Below are 17151 nucleotides of genomic sequence, written 5' to 3' on the forward strand. Positions count from 1 at the left end.
TGAGCATTTTAGTGGACTGCAGAACAGTTGGATGACTGGGCACATTGTACAATCTCCTTGCTAAAGTTGGATGTGAAGCAGTCACTGGTGGTGACGCTCACAGCCCCTTACAATGTCATTACCCCGGTTTGGACTAGTCTCCCCCATGGTTCAAGCTAACAGTGCAGCCTTGCAGTGCAGGTTAGGTGAATGCCTGCACCTGAGCTGAGAACACAGCATACAGTCCAGTGGGCAAAGCTGTGCCAATCGGTCAGCTAGAGTGGGGCGGAGGAAGGTGGGGTTTCACCAGCCATGCAGCGCACTAATCTCTGACCATCCAAGTGGTGGCCAGCATTCTTCAGGAAGCATTAAGGGGCCTTCAGACTTAACCAAGGGAGATCCTTAGTACACCCAGGCTAACCCATGCATCTGTCTTTCAGCCTGCAGGAGGAGTACATCAGGATCATAGAGCCTGGTGAACTAGCTGTATGCCTTGTGGCATACAGAGAGTGAAAATGATGGAGAAGAGAGCAACTGAGGCGCCTGGCTGCACAGAGGGAGGAGCAGCAATCTCTGGAAGAAGGGGCAGCTGGGGCTCCCGCACATGCCACTGAAGAGCCAAAGCGAGCCATCGCTGGTTGGCGTCTAGCTAGACCCAGGGTCTATAGACACCGCTTTTCATTCCTGCAGATGTTCGAAGACCAGTGTCGCTGAAGATTGCGCATGTCTAGTGAACCGGCCGCTCACATCTGCCAGCTACTGCAGGATTTGGTGCCAGGTGGACATGAAGGGCATCCACTGCCAGTGGCTGTGAAAGTGACAACGGAGCTCAATTTCTACACCAGTTGCTTCTTTCAGGGCTCCACAGGTGACCTCTGTGGGATATCACAAGCCTCCGCCCACAAATGCATCCATGAGGTCACAGATGCAATCTTCACGAGAGCACACAACTTTGTACGTTTCACTCAGGACCGGGACAGCCAGGATGCAAGAGCGATTGGATTTGCTAAGAATCTGGGTTTCCCACAGGTGCAGGGTGCCATCAACTGCACTCACGTGGCACTCAGATCTCCATCACAGCACACGGTCAACTATGTCAACCTCAAGGGATTCCATTCGTTGAATGTGCAGCTGGTGAGTGATCACCATAAACGTATCCTGCAGGTTTGCGCATGGTTTCCAGGGAGTGTGCATGACTCCTACGTCCTCAGTCGGTCACAGATCCCTGACGTCTTCCAGGCTCCACAGAGGTTGCATGGATGGCTCCTTGGGGACAAGGGCTTCCCACAGAAGATGTGGCTGATGACACCCATGTGGCGGCCTCAGACTGCAGCAGAGCGAAGGTATAACGGGGCTCATGCTGCAATTCGCACCTTGATGGAGCAGACCATTGGGATGCTGAAAATGAGGTTCCAATGCCTGGACCGGTCTGGTGGAGCCCTGCAATATAGTCCACAGAGGATGTCACGTATCGTCGTCATCTGCTGCGCACCTTACAACCTGGCGCTGCAACTGGGAAAGGAGATGGCTGAGGAGGAGATGCAGGAGCTGGAGGTCTCCTCTGATGCGGAGGACATCGATGGTGATGAGGGTCAGGAGGTCCTCGAAGGTGATGATGATGGGGATGAGGCCCTCACACTGTCTAGACAAGGCAGACACACTCAGGAGGCCCTCATAGCAGCTAGATTTGTGGAGTATGATGACAACATGCAATGAGGAGACACCATGAGACCTTTAAAGCGTTTGAGAATGTCTGACCCCTATCTGTCTGAGGGCAGCTTGCTTGTGCTCTGTGATCAGGGTCATATCATAGAAATGCAGCCATGAAGCTTTAGAAGCACCTGATTCTTTGTCTGCCTTCAGCACCTGACCCCTTCAGGAGCACAGCATCGCTGGTCACAGCTACTGAAGAGATGGGAGCCAGCCCTACCTTAAAGGTGCTGAGAGCACACAGAGAGAATGATGGAACTCTGTGACACCTGCCCACGACATTCTGGCAGCAATGACAAGCACCGTCAAGGTGCAGGCATCAGTAATGTCTCCAGGGAGTGTGAGGCCGGACCGTCACTTTGGTCTGAAGGCTGCACAAAGCACTGGGAAGAGGCCCTTGACTGAGACACCTGCCTTTAATGTCTGTAGAAAGGTTTCACATCTGAGTGTCATGACCATTACTCATAGAACAAGGAGCCATAGTCAGGGAGACATTATTGGGAGTTTATTGACAATAGTGAACATTATGTGCAAGTGATTAACATCCATGCCCAGCCTGTGACACTATATCTTCTTAACCTTCCTAACCCTGCCGCTGCGTCTTGCTGCTGCCCGGACATCAACAGCGAAGGTGGAGGCAGCCTGCTGACTGCTACACTCTGCCTGTGATGACCTTGGTTGGCATCCTCTGGAGGGCCGAGACCTGGAGGACCCCAGCCTGCTATCAAGGTCCTGCTGTGTGGCAGTGGCACCCTCCTCGGCCTGTGGAGCTAGAGCTGCTTAGGTCACAGGAAGAGGGGTTTCGGATGGGCTGGACACTCTGAGTCACCTGGATGGATGGCCCCACCGGGTACACCTGCTGATCTTCCTCCGTATGCAGGTCCAAGGGCCCCTGGCTGATCCCTTACAGAGAAGGGGTAGCTGGACTGTGATAGGACTGCCCTGCACCACTCTCGCGTATACACTGTTGTTGGCCAACTATGGCTTCAGCGATGGAGTTGAGCCCGCGCAGCAGTGCAGGAGTGGCACCCTGGACCAAGGTCTCCATGGCAGCCGCCATCCTACCAGTGTTGACCTTTGTGGGTTGGCATGCTGGTGCTATCATCTCGGCCTGAAGGCGGACAGATTCCTCCACCGTGCCTTGCAATCTGAGGAATGCAATGGACATCTCTTACTGATGTTCCCGAGCTTGCCTTTGCAGCTCAGTAACTGTGACAAGACCGAGTCCAAAGGCTCGTCCCCTGACTCGGACTCAGCAAATTTCTGGTCTCTAGCAGCCCTCCAAGTGCCAGGGACCTGGAAAGTCGCTGCCGCCATCTGCTGTAGATCAGAAAGTGCGATGTGCTCACCAGATTGTGATCCCGAGGCCACTCTAAAGCTAGGTCGCACCGAGATGTGTGTCTCTGCATTGGTGGAGGGTGTGGGTGAGCTGTGATGGGACTTTAAGGAGGGTGCTTTCAGATTACTCTTCAGAGGTTTCTTCGGGCTTGATTGGAGGTCCTGGGTCATGGACTCTGTTGGCTGTTTGGCAGATGTGCCTGCGAAAACAAGGAGAAATAATTAGTGCATGGCAGTGGCCTGCAAAAAAGGACACATCACGCATGGCATGGTTGTCTGATGGATGTTGCACTGCTTGATCCTCACTTGGTAGAGCACCACCGACCTCACCATCAGCACAGGACCGGACAGCTGGATGGTTCTGTTTTCAAAGTCTGTGAGTACCTTGATTTCAGGCACTCCTCCACCTGTCTGCAACCTCTCCTTGTTGCATGCCAGCTTGTCCTGCATGAATAGACTTGGAGAGAGTGTAAGCAGGATGCCTGCTAGGCCAGGTTTGCCTGGCATGTGTGGGTGGTGAGCGGTCCCATGGATGGGATGAGGAATATGAAGGTGTATTTGAAAGAGTGAATGGTGATGTCCCTTGAAATGGCAGTGAGTGAGGGTCCTGTGGATGTGTAATGTGTTTGTGAGTGTGTGAGTTGAGAGTAACAAGAAGAGTGACTTACCCTGGCGGAACGGAGGAGATCATTCATCCTATTGCAGCACTGGGTGGCTGTCCTCTTTTGCAGGGCGTTGTGCTGACCACTGCTGCCACCACCTCCTAAGTCGGATTTGTGACGTTGCCATCCTTCGGCCAGAGCGAGGGTAGAGGACATCACAGTGAGCCTTCACTGTGTCCAAAAGGCACTCAAGGGACGCATCATTGAACCTGGGAGCTGCATTCTTTTTGCCTTTCAAGGCCATGTCTTATTTGCAGCAGTTGTGAGCTAGAAGCACTGAGAGGTGTACACGTGGCTGCACTTTAAATATGGAGCTCGGCGTGATGAAGCGGCAAGATGATGGCATGGTGGGTGAATGAGAGCTTGCCCGCCATAGAAACGGCTTGTTTCCCGGGAATGTATAATTAATGCGGCGGGTCTGAGACGATACAGCGTGAAAAGCTGCCATTGTGGCCAGCGGCTAAAATGCCGTTTTAACCACCCGCTACTGCACTTAATGTAAATCTGGGACGATTCCGCCCATATTGAAAATTTAAGAACATTTTTTTTTAAAAGCAGAAAATGACCAATTGATCATTCGAGCCTGCCCTATCTGGCATTGTGTAACTTCCATAAACCATTTCCTCCATTTCCCTCCTGTTTTGACACAGCAGTTGGTAAAGGCTGAGTTATTTAAAATCCCAGAGGGAAACTTTAAACAACTGTCATAATCTATATTTCCATTTGGAATGTTTGAGATGCAACTCTGAATTCAGGATTAAACCAGCAAGCCTCCAGAGGTTTTTTTATATAAATTAAATTAAAGATTTATTAATTTTAACCACAAATTTAAACAAATTACCACCATAATAGCTTTAAAACAAATCCCCAAATTAATCACTCCCAGGTAATCTTCCCCAAGGCAACAATGACCCATAGACCTAAACAGACATCAGGCAAAGCACATTTTATCTTATGAATTCAAAATGAGGTTCCTTTCAATTTGTTTCCTTTGCAGACAGTTATAGGCTTACAAGCTGCTTAGATATCACATTCCTCTGACTTCCACACACAAAACTCTTTTTTGTATATACCCAGCCTTCCCTTTTAATGTAAATTCCCATTGTATCACCTGGCCCTTTGAACTCCACCTCTTCTAACAATAGAACTCCTTTCATAGTACCAATTTTATTAATATATAAACACATTGCTTGGTGTCTCCTAGCTAGGTGCAATATTTGACCCCCAGTCTTTGAATGGTTTATTCAACAAAATACAAATGTACTCTTTACCTTACTGTTAACATTTCAAAACTACTATACATCAGAGCACCAAGGCTAGCTGGCTTTAATCCAGTTAACACATGCACACTCTCAACCACAGACACAGACCCTACTATATGTCCAGTTTAAAATAATTTTCAGTAATATTATATACATTAACATCTCTTCATGAAACTCCCTTCAATTCAGCATCATGCAATCATCTGGGAAAGGCAAAAAAGTGCAGATTTACAGTGTTTTGCTGAGGTTTCGTTGACTCTTTTGGAAAAATTACTGCAATCAAGATACCTTCTAAGAGAATACACCCCTTGTGTTTTTATTTGCTTTCAGGCTGTGGGTGATGTTGAAAAGGATGTATTTATTATTTACTGGTTACGCTGAAGGTCTTGTGGCGCAATGGGTAGTGTCCCTACCGCTGAGCCAGAAGCTTCAGATTGAGTCCCACTACAGGACTTGATGACCACAGAAGGTGTGTTCATAATGCTGCCAAAAAGATTGATTTTCAACTTGCAAATGCTCCCAACATGCCTATGGAAGGCATTAAGAGTGAGAGAGCCTCCTAGTCAGCCATGCTTTATGTGGCATCCCTCAAACTATAGCCTCTGGCTTCAGGCTAGTGATTTTTTCCAGGAAAGACAAGCTGCGAAAAACAGATGTAAGCATGTGCTTTGTCTGCCTCATGCATCTCTAGATGTAAGAAGTCTGCTAAGTCGAAGTCTACTCTGAGAATCAAATGCATTAAGGGGTTGAATTTTCAAGGAGTGGGGTGGGAGGGTCTCTTAAACGTCTGCCATAATCATGGAAACCCTGGGGAAATTGTCTGCGCACAATGGGTGGAACTTTCCAAGCCCGCTGGCGACAGGCGTGATACGTGGCGTGCGTGGAAAATATGGCATGACCTGCTTCACGACAGTGTGAAGGCAGATCACGATCATCTGCTCAGCATGTCAAAGGCGGGCAGCGTTTCCTGTCCTCGGCTGGCGCGAAGCTAATTGTAATACATCAGCATATAAGTAAAAGGCCATCCCGCCAGGCTCTTGGTGCCCCACTGTATCGTCCATCCATGTCGGTGGGAAAGCACGCCGACGTCCTTCACAACAGCACACAGGCAACGTGCACTTGGCGGCCTTCATTATGGGGGAAATGAGGTAAGTGAGCAGCAGTATTCACCACAGCTCGCCTGTGGTTTAAGGCCTCAGGGGTGCCGGTGGGGCGGGGGCAATTGATGCCTGGCCCCGGAGGCGATGAGTGGGGGGTGTCTGGGGGCAAGTGCTGGCCAGCCTAAGAGGCGACTGCTGAGGGGGCGGGGCAGGAGGAGTGTCTGGGGACAAGAGCTGGCCAGCCTCGGAGGCAACTGCTGAGGGTGGGAGGCTGTCCGGGGGCAAGTGCTGGCCAGCCTCGGAGGTGACCATTGATGGTGGGGTGGGGGTTCAAGTGCTGCCCTGGCGCTGCATCCCGTGCACAGGCAATCTAGGTGGGGGTCAGGGTAAGCGAAGCAAGTGGCCATGCATTAGGGACACCTGTATAAACTTTTGTAACTGGGACAGATCAGGCGCAGCCACAGTGATATGATTGGGGTCGGGCTCCTTGCCTGCTCGTCCATGCAAGCAACACAGAGGCACCAAAGGGCCACCAAGTGCTCCATACCTTAACGCGCTCCGCACCACCCCCTCCCCGCCACTCCCCAAGCACAGACTTCGAGTCCGCCACCACTTTATTGGACCATGAGCAGTTGGACTGCACAGGTTGTACAATCTTCTCGCCAACGCTGGCCATATAGCAGTCACTGCTGAAGGTGCTCACAGCCCCTTGCAATCTCAGCATCCCAGTTTGGAACAGTGTCCCCCATGTCGCAGGTTGACAGGGCAACCATGCAGCGCACTCATCTCTGGCCATCCGAGGGGTGACCAGCACTCTCCGGGAAGCATTAAGGGGTGGTCATACATGGCCAGGAAAGGTGCTAAGTACAGCCATGATAACCACGTCTCTCTCTCTCTTTCATGCTGCAGGAGGACCACGTCAGGATCATGGATCCTGGTGACCTAGCTGTATACCTGATGGCCTACAGAGACCGTAGAAGACTGAGGAGAGAGCAACTGAGGCTCCTGGCTGTGCAAAGGCAGGAGCAGCAACCTCATGAAGAAGGGGCAGCAGGGGCTCCCACACACACTGCCCAGGAGCGACAGTGAGCCGTGGCTTGTTGGTGCCTAACGACACCCAGGGTCTATAGACACCGCCTGCCATTCCTGCAGATGGCTGAGAACTAGTGTCACCGACAACTGTGCATGTTTAGGGAGCTGGAGGCTCACATCTGCCACTCACTGCAGGACTTGGCACCAAGGGGGCATGCCAGTGGCTGTGAAAGTGACCACAGTGCTCAATTTCTATGCCAGTGACTCCTTTCAAGGCTCCACAGGTGACCCCTGTAGGATTTCACAATCCGCTGCCTACAAATGCATCCATGAGGTCACGGATGCCATCTTCTCCATGGCACACAACTTTGTGCATTTCACCCAGGACTGGGATAGCCAGGATGCAAGGGCCATTGGATTCGCCCTGAACTTGGGATTCCCACAGGTGCAGGGTGCGATGGACTGCATTCATGTGGTGCTCAGGTCTCAGTCACTACACTCAGTGGACTTCATCAACCACAAGGGCTTCCACTCACTGAATGCGACCACCAGAAACACATCCTGCAGGTGTGTGCACGGTTTCCAGGGAGTGTGCACGACACCTACATCCTGATTCGCTCGTAGATCACTGTAGTCTTCCAGGGTCCACAGAGCCTGCAGGGTTGACTCCTCTGAGACAAACAAGGGCTACCCGCAGATACTGTGGCTGATGACAGCCATGCGGTGGCCTCAGACTGCAGCAGAGCGACGCTATAATGAGGTTCGTGCAGCAGCTCGCAACTTGGTGGAGCAGACCATCAGGATGCTGAAGATGTGGTTCCGATGCCTGGACCGGTCTGGTGGAGCCCTGCAATACAGTCCGCAGAGGGTGTCATGCGTCGTCATCGTCTGATGCACCCTTTATAACCTGGCACTGCAATGGGGAGAGGAGCTGGCTGAGGAGCAGGAGAAGCTGTACGTCTCCTCTGATGAAGAGGATGCCGAAGGGGATGACGGTGAGGGGGTCCTCGGTGGTGACGATGACAGGGATGAGGCTCTCGCACTGGCTGGATGAGGCAGGCACACTCAGGAGGCCCTCATAGCTGCCAGATTTGTGGAAGTTGATGACGACATGCAGTGAGGAGACACCATAGATCCTCATATTGCAGTTGTGAACGTTTGACCCCAGTCTGGCTTATGGCAGCCCCAATACTCTCTGTCAGAATGCTCCTGTCATGGAGATGCAGTGGAGGCCCTAATAGTCGTTTGATGGCAGGAGGATGATGACAACATGCAGTGAGGACACTCCGTGGATCTTCACATAGCCTCTGAGAATGTCTGACTTCTGTCTGGCTGAGGGCAGCTCGCTTGTGCTCCATGATCAGGGCCATCTCAGAGACGCAGCCATGAAACTTTGGACGCTTCTGATGTTGTGTCAGCCTTCAGCACCTCAGCCCTTCAGGAGCTGGTGCACAGCATCACTGGTCGTAGATGCTGGTGTAATGGGGGCCAGTCCCACCTTAAAGGTGCTGAGAGCACACAGAGAGAATGAGAGAACTCTGTGGTGCCTGCCCATTACATTCTGGCAACAATGACCAGCACTGCCGAGGTGCAGGCATCAGTAATGTTTCCAGGGAGTGTGAGACTGGACCATCACTGTGGTCTGAAGGTTGTATAGGTCACAGGGAAGAGGCCCTGGACTGAGACACCTGCTTTTTATCTTGTGCGGAAAGGTTTCACATCTGAGTGACAAGAACACTGCTCATCAGAACAAGGAGCCACAGGCAGGGAGACATTTTTAGGAGTTAATTGACAATAGTGAACTTTATGTACAAGTGATTAACACCCATGCCCAGGCTGTGCAACCACTTTTACCTAACTTTCCTAACCCTGCAACTACGTCTTGATGCTTCTCGGACATCCACAGCGGAGTTGGAGGCAGCCTGCTGACTGTGACACCCTGTCTGTGATGAATTTGGCAGGTGTCCTCTGGAGGGCCAAGACTTTAAGGGCCCCGGCCTGCTTTCTGGGTCCTGCTGTGTGGCAGTGGCACCCCCTTCGGCCTGTGAAGCTGGAGCTGCGGAAGTCACAGGAAGATGGGATTTGGATGGGCTGGTCACTCCCAGATCCACCTGGGTGGATGGCCCCGGAGCGTGCACCTGATGCTCCTCCTCCCTATGGGTGCCCGAGGGCCCCTGGCTGACTCCGTGAACAGAAGAGGTAACTGGAGTGAGATCGAGCTGCCCAGCACTCCTCTCGCGTACACTGTGTTGGAGGCTAACTATGGCATCAGCAACAGAGTTAAGTCCGTGCAGGACTAACGTTCTGGACCAAGGTCTCCATGGTGGCCGCCATCCTGCCAGTGTTGACCTTAGTGCATTGCAATGCCGGCACTATCACCTCAGCCTGAAGACGGACGGACTCCTCCATCGTGCCTTTGCAATCTGAGAAGTGCAACGGTCATCCCTTCCTGATGTTCCCTAGTTGCCTTTGCAGCTCCAGCAACTGTGCCATGACCAAGACCAGAGGCTCGTTATCTGACTCGGACTCAGCACCGTTCTGGTCTACAGCAGTCCTCCGAGTGCCAGGGACCTGGGAAGTCCCTGCCTCCACCTGCTGTGGATCAGACGGTGCGATGTGCTCACCAGAGTGTGATCCTGAGGCTACTCTAAAGCTAGGTCCTACCGAGGTGTGTGTCTTTGTGCTGGTGTGGGGTGTGGATGAGCACGGTGATGGGACTTCATGGAGGATGCCTTCAGATTCCTCTTCAGAGGTTTCTTCGGAGCTTGATTGGAGGTCCTGGGTCACGGACTCTGTCGGCTGTTTGGCAGATGTGCCTGCAAAAGCAAGGGGGGATAATTAGTGCATGGCAGTGGCCTGTGAAGGAGGACACATCACTCACAGCATGGTTGTCTGATGGATGTTGCACTGCTCGATCCTCACTTGGTAGAGCAGCGCCGACCTCACCGTCAGCACAGGACCAGTCCCATTCATCGCCAGCCAGCTGGATGACTCTGTTTTCGAATTCTGTCAGAACTTTGATCTCCGGCATCCCTCCTGTTGTCTGTGACCTTTCCCTCCTGTTGTGTGCCAGTTTGTCCTGCATGGATAGAGATGGGGAGAGTGTATCAGGACACCTGCCAGGCCAGATGGTAAGTATGCCTGGCCTGTGTGGGTGGTGAGTGGTCCCATGGACGGGATGAGGACAATGACAGTGTGTGTGAAAGAGTAAATGGTGATATCCCTTGCACTGGCAGTGAGTGAGGGCCCTGTTGATGTGTGATGGGTTTGAGAGTGTGTGAGTTGGGAGTGATGGAAAGAGTGACTTCCCCTGGTGGAGTGGAGGAGATCATTCATCCTTTTGTGGCGCTGGATGGCTGCCCTGCTCTGCAGGGCGTTTGCGCTGACCACCGCTGTCACCGTACACCCCAAGCCGTGTTGGTGACTTTGCTGCCCATCCTGCAGCCAGAGAGGGGTAGAGAACATCCCGGCGGGTCTCCACAGCATCCAGCAGTCGCTCGAGGGATCCGCCGTTGAAGTGGGTGACTGCAGTCTTTTTACCTTTGCTACCCATGTCTCCTGGGCAGCGGTGGTGAACTAGTGGCGATAAGCCATTCGCTGGTGGTTGCTCTTTAAATATAGCGGGCGAATGAAAATCCACTCACCATGGAAATGGCGTGTTTCGTGGCAGTGAATAAATAATGAGGCAGGCTCGGGACGATATGGCGTGAAAACCTGCCATTTTCCGTCGGCGGGTAGGACTCGCTACCGCTACCGCACTTGGTACAATTCTGGGAAATTTCCGCCCAATGTGTGCTCTTTCTTTCACAAGTTGGTTTTCATATCAAAGCATAAAATCTTGCATGAGTGACTCTGTTAACTCTTGTAAAGCTGATAACTTGTTACCTGAGCTCCCTTTGTAATTTCCACAGGCACGTAAAGGGCGTACTACAATCTTGATTGCTCATCGCCTATCCACAATCAGGACTGCAGACATGATAGCAAGCTTTCAAGATGGTGTTTTAGTGGAACAAGGGACACATGCAGAACTGATGCAGAAAAATGGAGTTTACCACTCACTTGTATTGGCACAGGTACCATTTTCTTTATTGGGGATATCTCAAACTAAAGTACAATGACTGTAACTGGAAAGCATAAATGTTTTACATCTTCATAATATAAGAAGAGTTTAAAGAACAACATTTTCCAAAACAGAGATGGATCATTGGCAAATAGTGTGTAAGATACCACCATTGACAGGAAGGTGAAGATTTTGCCCATTCTCTTTCCCTGCAACATTATATAAAATTTAATCTAATTTAGGTTTGTGACAGTATAAATCATGGTAAAATTTGCTACTGTATGAGTCAATTGGGACAATATTGGTAAAGTACCATATTGTTGCAGTATTAGTCATAAGATATATTAAGACTGCAGTGTAAGTTGCACGTACAATATATTTTGTTATGAGTTTTGTGTATAAGATCGCCATAGTCAGTCATATGCACAATATCATTTTATACAGTAATATTATACACATGACTTCATCATAATTTCCTTGTTTTTTTGTACTTTTATGATTCTAATTATAAAGCTCAGGATGCCATCTGCCTTTTTAACCATTTTCTCAACCTGTCCTGCCATCTTCAACAATTTGTGTATATATGCCCTGAGATCGCTTGTGTTCCTGCCCCCCCTGTAGAATTGTACCCTTTTGTTTTATATTGCCTCTCCTCATTCTTACTTACTTCACTCTCCTTTGCATCAAATTTCACCTGCCACGAGTCCACCATGTGTACAATATTACTGCAGTATGAGTGCACGTACAATATCAGCACATAAACTTTGCCAGCAAAGTTGAAGCCCATGAAATAAAGGGGGCAGCGGCAACATGGATATGAAGTTGGCTGAGTGACAGGAAACAGAGAATAGTGGTGAACCTATTTTTCCAGACTGGAAGAAGATACGGTGTAGGTTTCCCAGGGGTCAACACTAGGTCCACTGATTTTCTTGATATGTATTATGACATAGACAGGGCAGAATTTCAATATTTACAGATGACACAAAACTTGAGATTATTGTGAACTGTATGGAGGATAATGATAGACTTCAAGAGGACATAAGCAGGCTAGTGGAATAGGTGGACTCGTGGCAGGTGAAATTTGATGCTAAGGAGAGTGAAGCAAGTAAGAATGAGGAGAGGCAATATAAAATAAAAGCATACAATTCTAAATGGGTGCAGGAACACAAGAGATCTCGGGGCATATATACACAAATTGTTGAAGGTGGCAGGACAGGTTGAGAAAATGGTTAAAAAGGCAGACGGCATCTTGGGCTTTATAAATAGAATCATAAAAGTACAAAAACAAGGAAATTATGATGAACCTTTATAAAACACTAGGTCGGCCTCGACTGGAATATTAATATTAATATAATCTGGGCACCGCATTTCAGGGAGGAAGGGAAGGCTTTAGAGAGAGTGTAGAAATGGTTCCAGGGATGGGGGACTTCAGTTATGTGGATAGATTGAAGAAACTGGGGTTGCCCTTCTTAGAGAAGAGAAGTTTGGGAGAAGATTTGATAGAGATATTCAAAATCATAAGGAGTCTAGACAGCAGATACAGAGAAATTGTTCCCATTGGCAGAAGGGTTGAGAACCAGAGGACATGAGGAAAAACCTTTTTACACAGCAAGTGGGTAGGATCTGAAATGCACTGCCTGAGTGTATGGTGGAGTCAGATTCAATCATGGCTTTCAAAAGGGAATTGAATAAGCACCTGAAGAGAGAGAATTTGCAGAGTTATGGATGATGGGATGGGGTGGGGAGGTGGGGGTGGTGGCAGAGAGGGACCTTCTGAGTTGCCCTTGTGGCCTCCTTCTGTGCTGTAACCATTCTTTGATGCAATGAGTACCTATACAATATCACTATAGTATGAATGCCTATATTATATCAATGCAGCACAGCTATGTGTACAATATTACTGCAGTTTGCATCATGTGTTGCTAAATGACTGTGGTCGCATAATAGCTCAGGTTGGTGAGATTGGTAATGTATACCATAAATCTTGCCATCTAGCATGCCACTCTCGCTACTTTGTTCCAAATTTTGCTGGTTATCTAGTTAAAATACACTACAGTGAGCACCACAATGATTCAGACACTCACCGTTACAATTCATCTCAAACTCACGTCAATTTGGTGGCCTCATTCAGAAAGGTCAAAATTTCCCTTGTTGTGCAGTGTATTACTGAAGTACCAGGCTGTATTGTTAAGTGAGAATCAATGCTGATTAATTACTGTGCAAGCATTTGAAAGTTAAAGACTGACATTTATAAAGCTGACTGGAAGGTTTTATGGAAACTATTACTGTTACAGTAAGTAAGCATGTAGTGGAATTGAGAGCTAAATATCCAGGGTGACTGACTGGCATGCTCTGGTTTTCAGTCATCCAGAAGTCAAAATCAATCTCACCTTATGCCCAAATGTAAAGATGGTGTTAGCATTGCCAAACATTACAATATCAAAGTAGTCCTGTAAGTTGCAATGCTTCACAATTAAATTATTCTAATGTGGGAACGAAATTGTTCAAAAGTTACTATTCGAATGATCTCCATGCAGAGAAAACATACATTTCACTCTGTCAGCTGGTAAATTTATCTTCCAATTATTTACCATAAATGATTTATTGTTTGATATATCTAAAGATATTTAAAAGTACAGAGGAAGAAGAAATAAGAACAGAAAATGGAACAGAGCAGGATGAGCCTGAACATTTTCTCCACAAGCGCACGTTACCCAACAAATCAAGTACTAGAAGCACTGCTCAGATTAAAATCAAAGTGGAAGAAAATAAGGCAGAGGTAATGCAATCTTACTCTCAAATTTGCTCCCAGTTTTACAAGGAAAGCAACTGCAGTTTTTTTTTAAATCTGGCCTTGCTGATCACTATTCACCAACTAACTCTCCACTCCACAAGTGAGATTTTTTGATCAGCCAGGTGCCTGATATTTGCAGGAAGTCTTCATGTTTAAGAGATTAAACTACTATAGGCTATTCCTACCACCCGAGTTCGGAGGTTTACTCTGGATATCAATGACACAAAACTCGAGACTTTGCCCAAAACAACTGCACTTTATTAATTGATTTCTGTTACAGACAGTTCAATACTATTTATACCAGTGACTACTCACCCCATGCTTTAGTTGCTGGGTTATTTTCCGAGAAACAGACAGGATTGGGTGGTCAATCCATCCTTGTCCATTGTCTGTTCAAATAGCTGATCAGGCTATCCCTCTTCCTTGTCCAGCTGCAGCAATGGTCTCGAGCTTAATGAACACCGTGCTTAAATAGGCCTCTGCTTCCTGCCCTGCCATGTACACATTTTCTGATTGGCTCCTTTCTCTGATAGCGATGGTCCATGATTGGCTCCTTTCTCTGATAGCGATGGCCCATGATTGGCTCATTTTCACCTCCGGCAACCGTCCCTAGAGCAGGAAGGTCAACTGCAAGTTTGGTCAATCTCCTCGTATATCTGCTTGCTTCAGCATCTCCCCCATCTGTCCCCAGTTCCACCAAGCAACCATTGTGTAAGGGTGATTACAAACTGCCAGATTTCTATTTATTCAATGATATTCTAAACAAACAGCAATCATCAGTTGCATTACCTGAAGACATTACCTTTTGACCTTATTTTGAGCTTTAAGCAAACAACTTTACACCATATTTGTAATCAAAAAGGACACAAGTGGGGAGTAAAAACAACTATTGCCTGGCCTTTAACCTTTTGTTGCCTGGTATTTAGCAAGTTACCTTCCTGATATTAGCACAAAACTATGAACAAAGCATAAAGATTCTCTGTTAACTCATTTGCAGGAGTTAGCCCATGTTAGCCTTATAAATATGTTAAATAGTAATTGTAAGCTTAGCTTTTCCCTGTACCCATAAAAAGCTTCCACACCCTTTTATTATATTTGAAAAGCAGCAGATTCCCACACTACAGAGAAATCTTTACCCACCTGAAGGGTTTCTGTTTGCCCAATATGAAGTGTACACTCTCTGCCTGCAGGTACAATAACCTGAGACCATAGAGCTCAGGTGCAGGTTGGCAGGGACCATGAAGTGTGCTCTCCTGAAGTTTAACCAGCAAACACCATGCAACTTACCAGAGCAGGGCATCCTATTGATTAGCCGACAGAGTTCTCTTGGGCCAGAGAATTCTGTGGCAACATGATCCATTGTCAGTTCCAGTCATGAGCCAAACTGGCTTGATGATAATGAACAGTTTCCTGAAGTAATGTGGGCCTATCTGATTCAGGCATCAATTAGCAGATCTCCCAGGACCTTTTTTGACATTCAGAGGGCCAAACTTGGAACTGCCATGACACCACCTCGACTCCAAAATACCCCAACTAACTCAACCCCTTCTCCATCTCAAAGAGAATTGTCACTAATTGGTTCTGAAGTAAAAACAACATCTCTATTCAAACTATTAAAATCTATAAGGGCAGATATTTAAAAACATATAAGGCAGAATTTTCTGGTCGCCGTGCAGGGGCGGGCCCGACACACCGACACGTAAAATGACGTTTGATGACATCGGGCGAGCGTCCCGACGTCATTGTGCAGTCCTGCGATATTTCATTCAGTGGGCACATGCCAGAGTTGGCTGCGCGCCCGCCAATACGTAAACGGCCTATTAAGGCCATTAAAAAAGTAATTGGAGTAATTGTGTTCATTGCCTGTTCAACCTTACGGTTGGTGGGCAGGCGAAAAGGCCAAGCGGCCTTCGTGTTTTTTAGGGAACCTCATCCACGAGCAGGATGAGGTTTCCTAAAGCTTTTATTAATTAAATAAATACATTTTCATAAATATAAAGGCAAGTCCCAACTCATGTGCCACAGTCACGTCAGGGGACATGTTTAAGTAAAACCTTTTATTTAATAATTTTAATATCAATTCAATCTCCCTGAGGCAGCTCTGTGTCTCAGGGAAATTGAAGCGCTCTTTCACACGCATACGCGTGAAAGAGCGCTGGCCCCGACAATCCCTCCTCCCCCCGCCCACACATGTAGCGCTGAGCACTCCAGGTCGCGTCTTACACTGGGCAGACCTTAATTGGCCTGCCCGCATAAAATGGCGGCATGGAGCCGATCGTGTGCAGCAATTGGCTCTGTGCCCGCTCCCGCTGAGCCCGCCCGCCATATGAAAAATTCTGCCCAAATACAATTTCTAACAAGCTTAGTGGGTTGATTGGGTCCTCCACTGAACAGCAGCACACACAGAGCAGTAAATATGAGGAGTTCATTGGATGTTTTGGCTTGAAGATTGAGGTCAGCTATTTAACTGCCTTTGTCGCTTCTCTCCTTTCCCTTAAACTTTTGGGACAAACTTCCCTAAATGCTCTCTGATGTGCTATCCCTGAGCTCGTACCTTTTTCTCGATTATATCCCATCACCTGCAATGTTTGCCCTAGCCTCACCTTGTCCATGAGACCCACCTTCTGGTCCCTCAACCCAATGCGACCAAACTGCTAGCTATTCAGCTTTCCTTTTTGATCATCTCCACGGATACTGTTACTTTCCTGCCTTCCATCTTTAAACCAGCTGTCATTATCAGGCTACACAAAAAAAAATTCATGACAACTCTGTCCAGAAAATTACCACCCATTTTCAATCTCCCTTTCCTTTCCAAAATCCTTAAATTTGTTTTCACTTCTTAAATCTGTACCCATCTTCCTCACAATTCCTTGTTTGAGTCCGTCAGGTTTATGGTCTGGCAACAGATATGAAGTAGTTCTTGAAATCCTTTATGACTGTGACTATGATAAATGATCCCTTCCCCATCCTTCTCAGACTACCTGCAGTCATTGATCTGGTTAAGCCCACTATTCTCCTCCAAAGCTGTTGTCCAGCTGGGCAGAACATCCCTCGACTGATTGAAGGGTTGACTTTCTGATGGTTGGAATTTTATATTGCATCTTAAGTACAAAGCCATTTTTACTTTATACAATCTTGTTTTCACCAGAAAGCATGGTGGATTGTGATCTGACTAAATATTCCATTGATTTGCATGTTCCAAAGAACTTGACTT

General features: G+C 48.0%; 1 protein-coding gene across 1 annotated transcript in view; it reads left to right on the forward strand.

Annotated features, from left to right (window-relative positions):
• The window catches only part of LOC144678868 (ATP-dependent translocase ABCB1-like), a 146840-nt gene that overhangs the window by 64359 nt on the left and 65330 nt on the right, over nucleotides 1-17151 (forward strand). Inside the window, exons 15-16 of the mRNA XM_078538864.1 lie at nucleotides 10995-11156; nucleotides 13767-13922. Coding sequence (XP_078394990.1) covers nucleotides 10995-11156; nucleotides 13767-13922 — 318 coding nt within the window. The remainder of the gene's footprint in view (nucleotides 1-10994; nucleotides 11157-13766; nucleotides 13923-17151) is intronic.

Source organism: Cetorhinus maximus, chromosome 3, assembly GCF_964194155.1.
Source record: "Cetorhinus maximus chromosome 3, sCetMax3.hap1.1, whole genome shotgun sequence".
NCBI classification, from domain to species: Eukaryota; Metazoa; Chordata; class Chondrichthyes; order Lamniformes; family Cetorhinidae; genus Cetorhinus; species Cetorhinus maximus.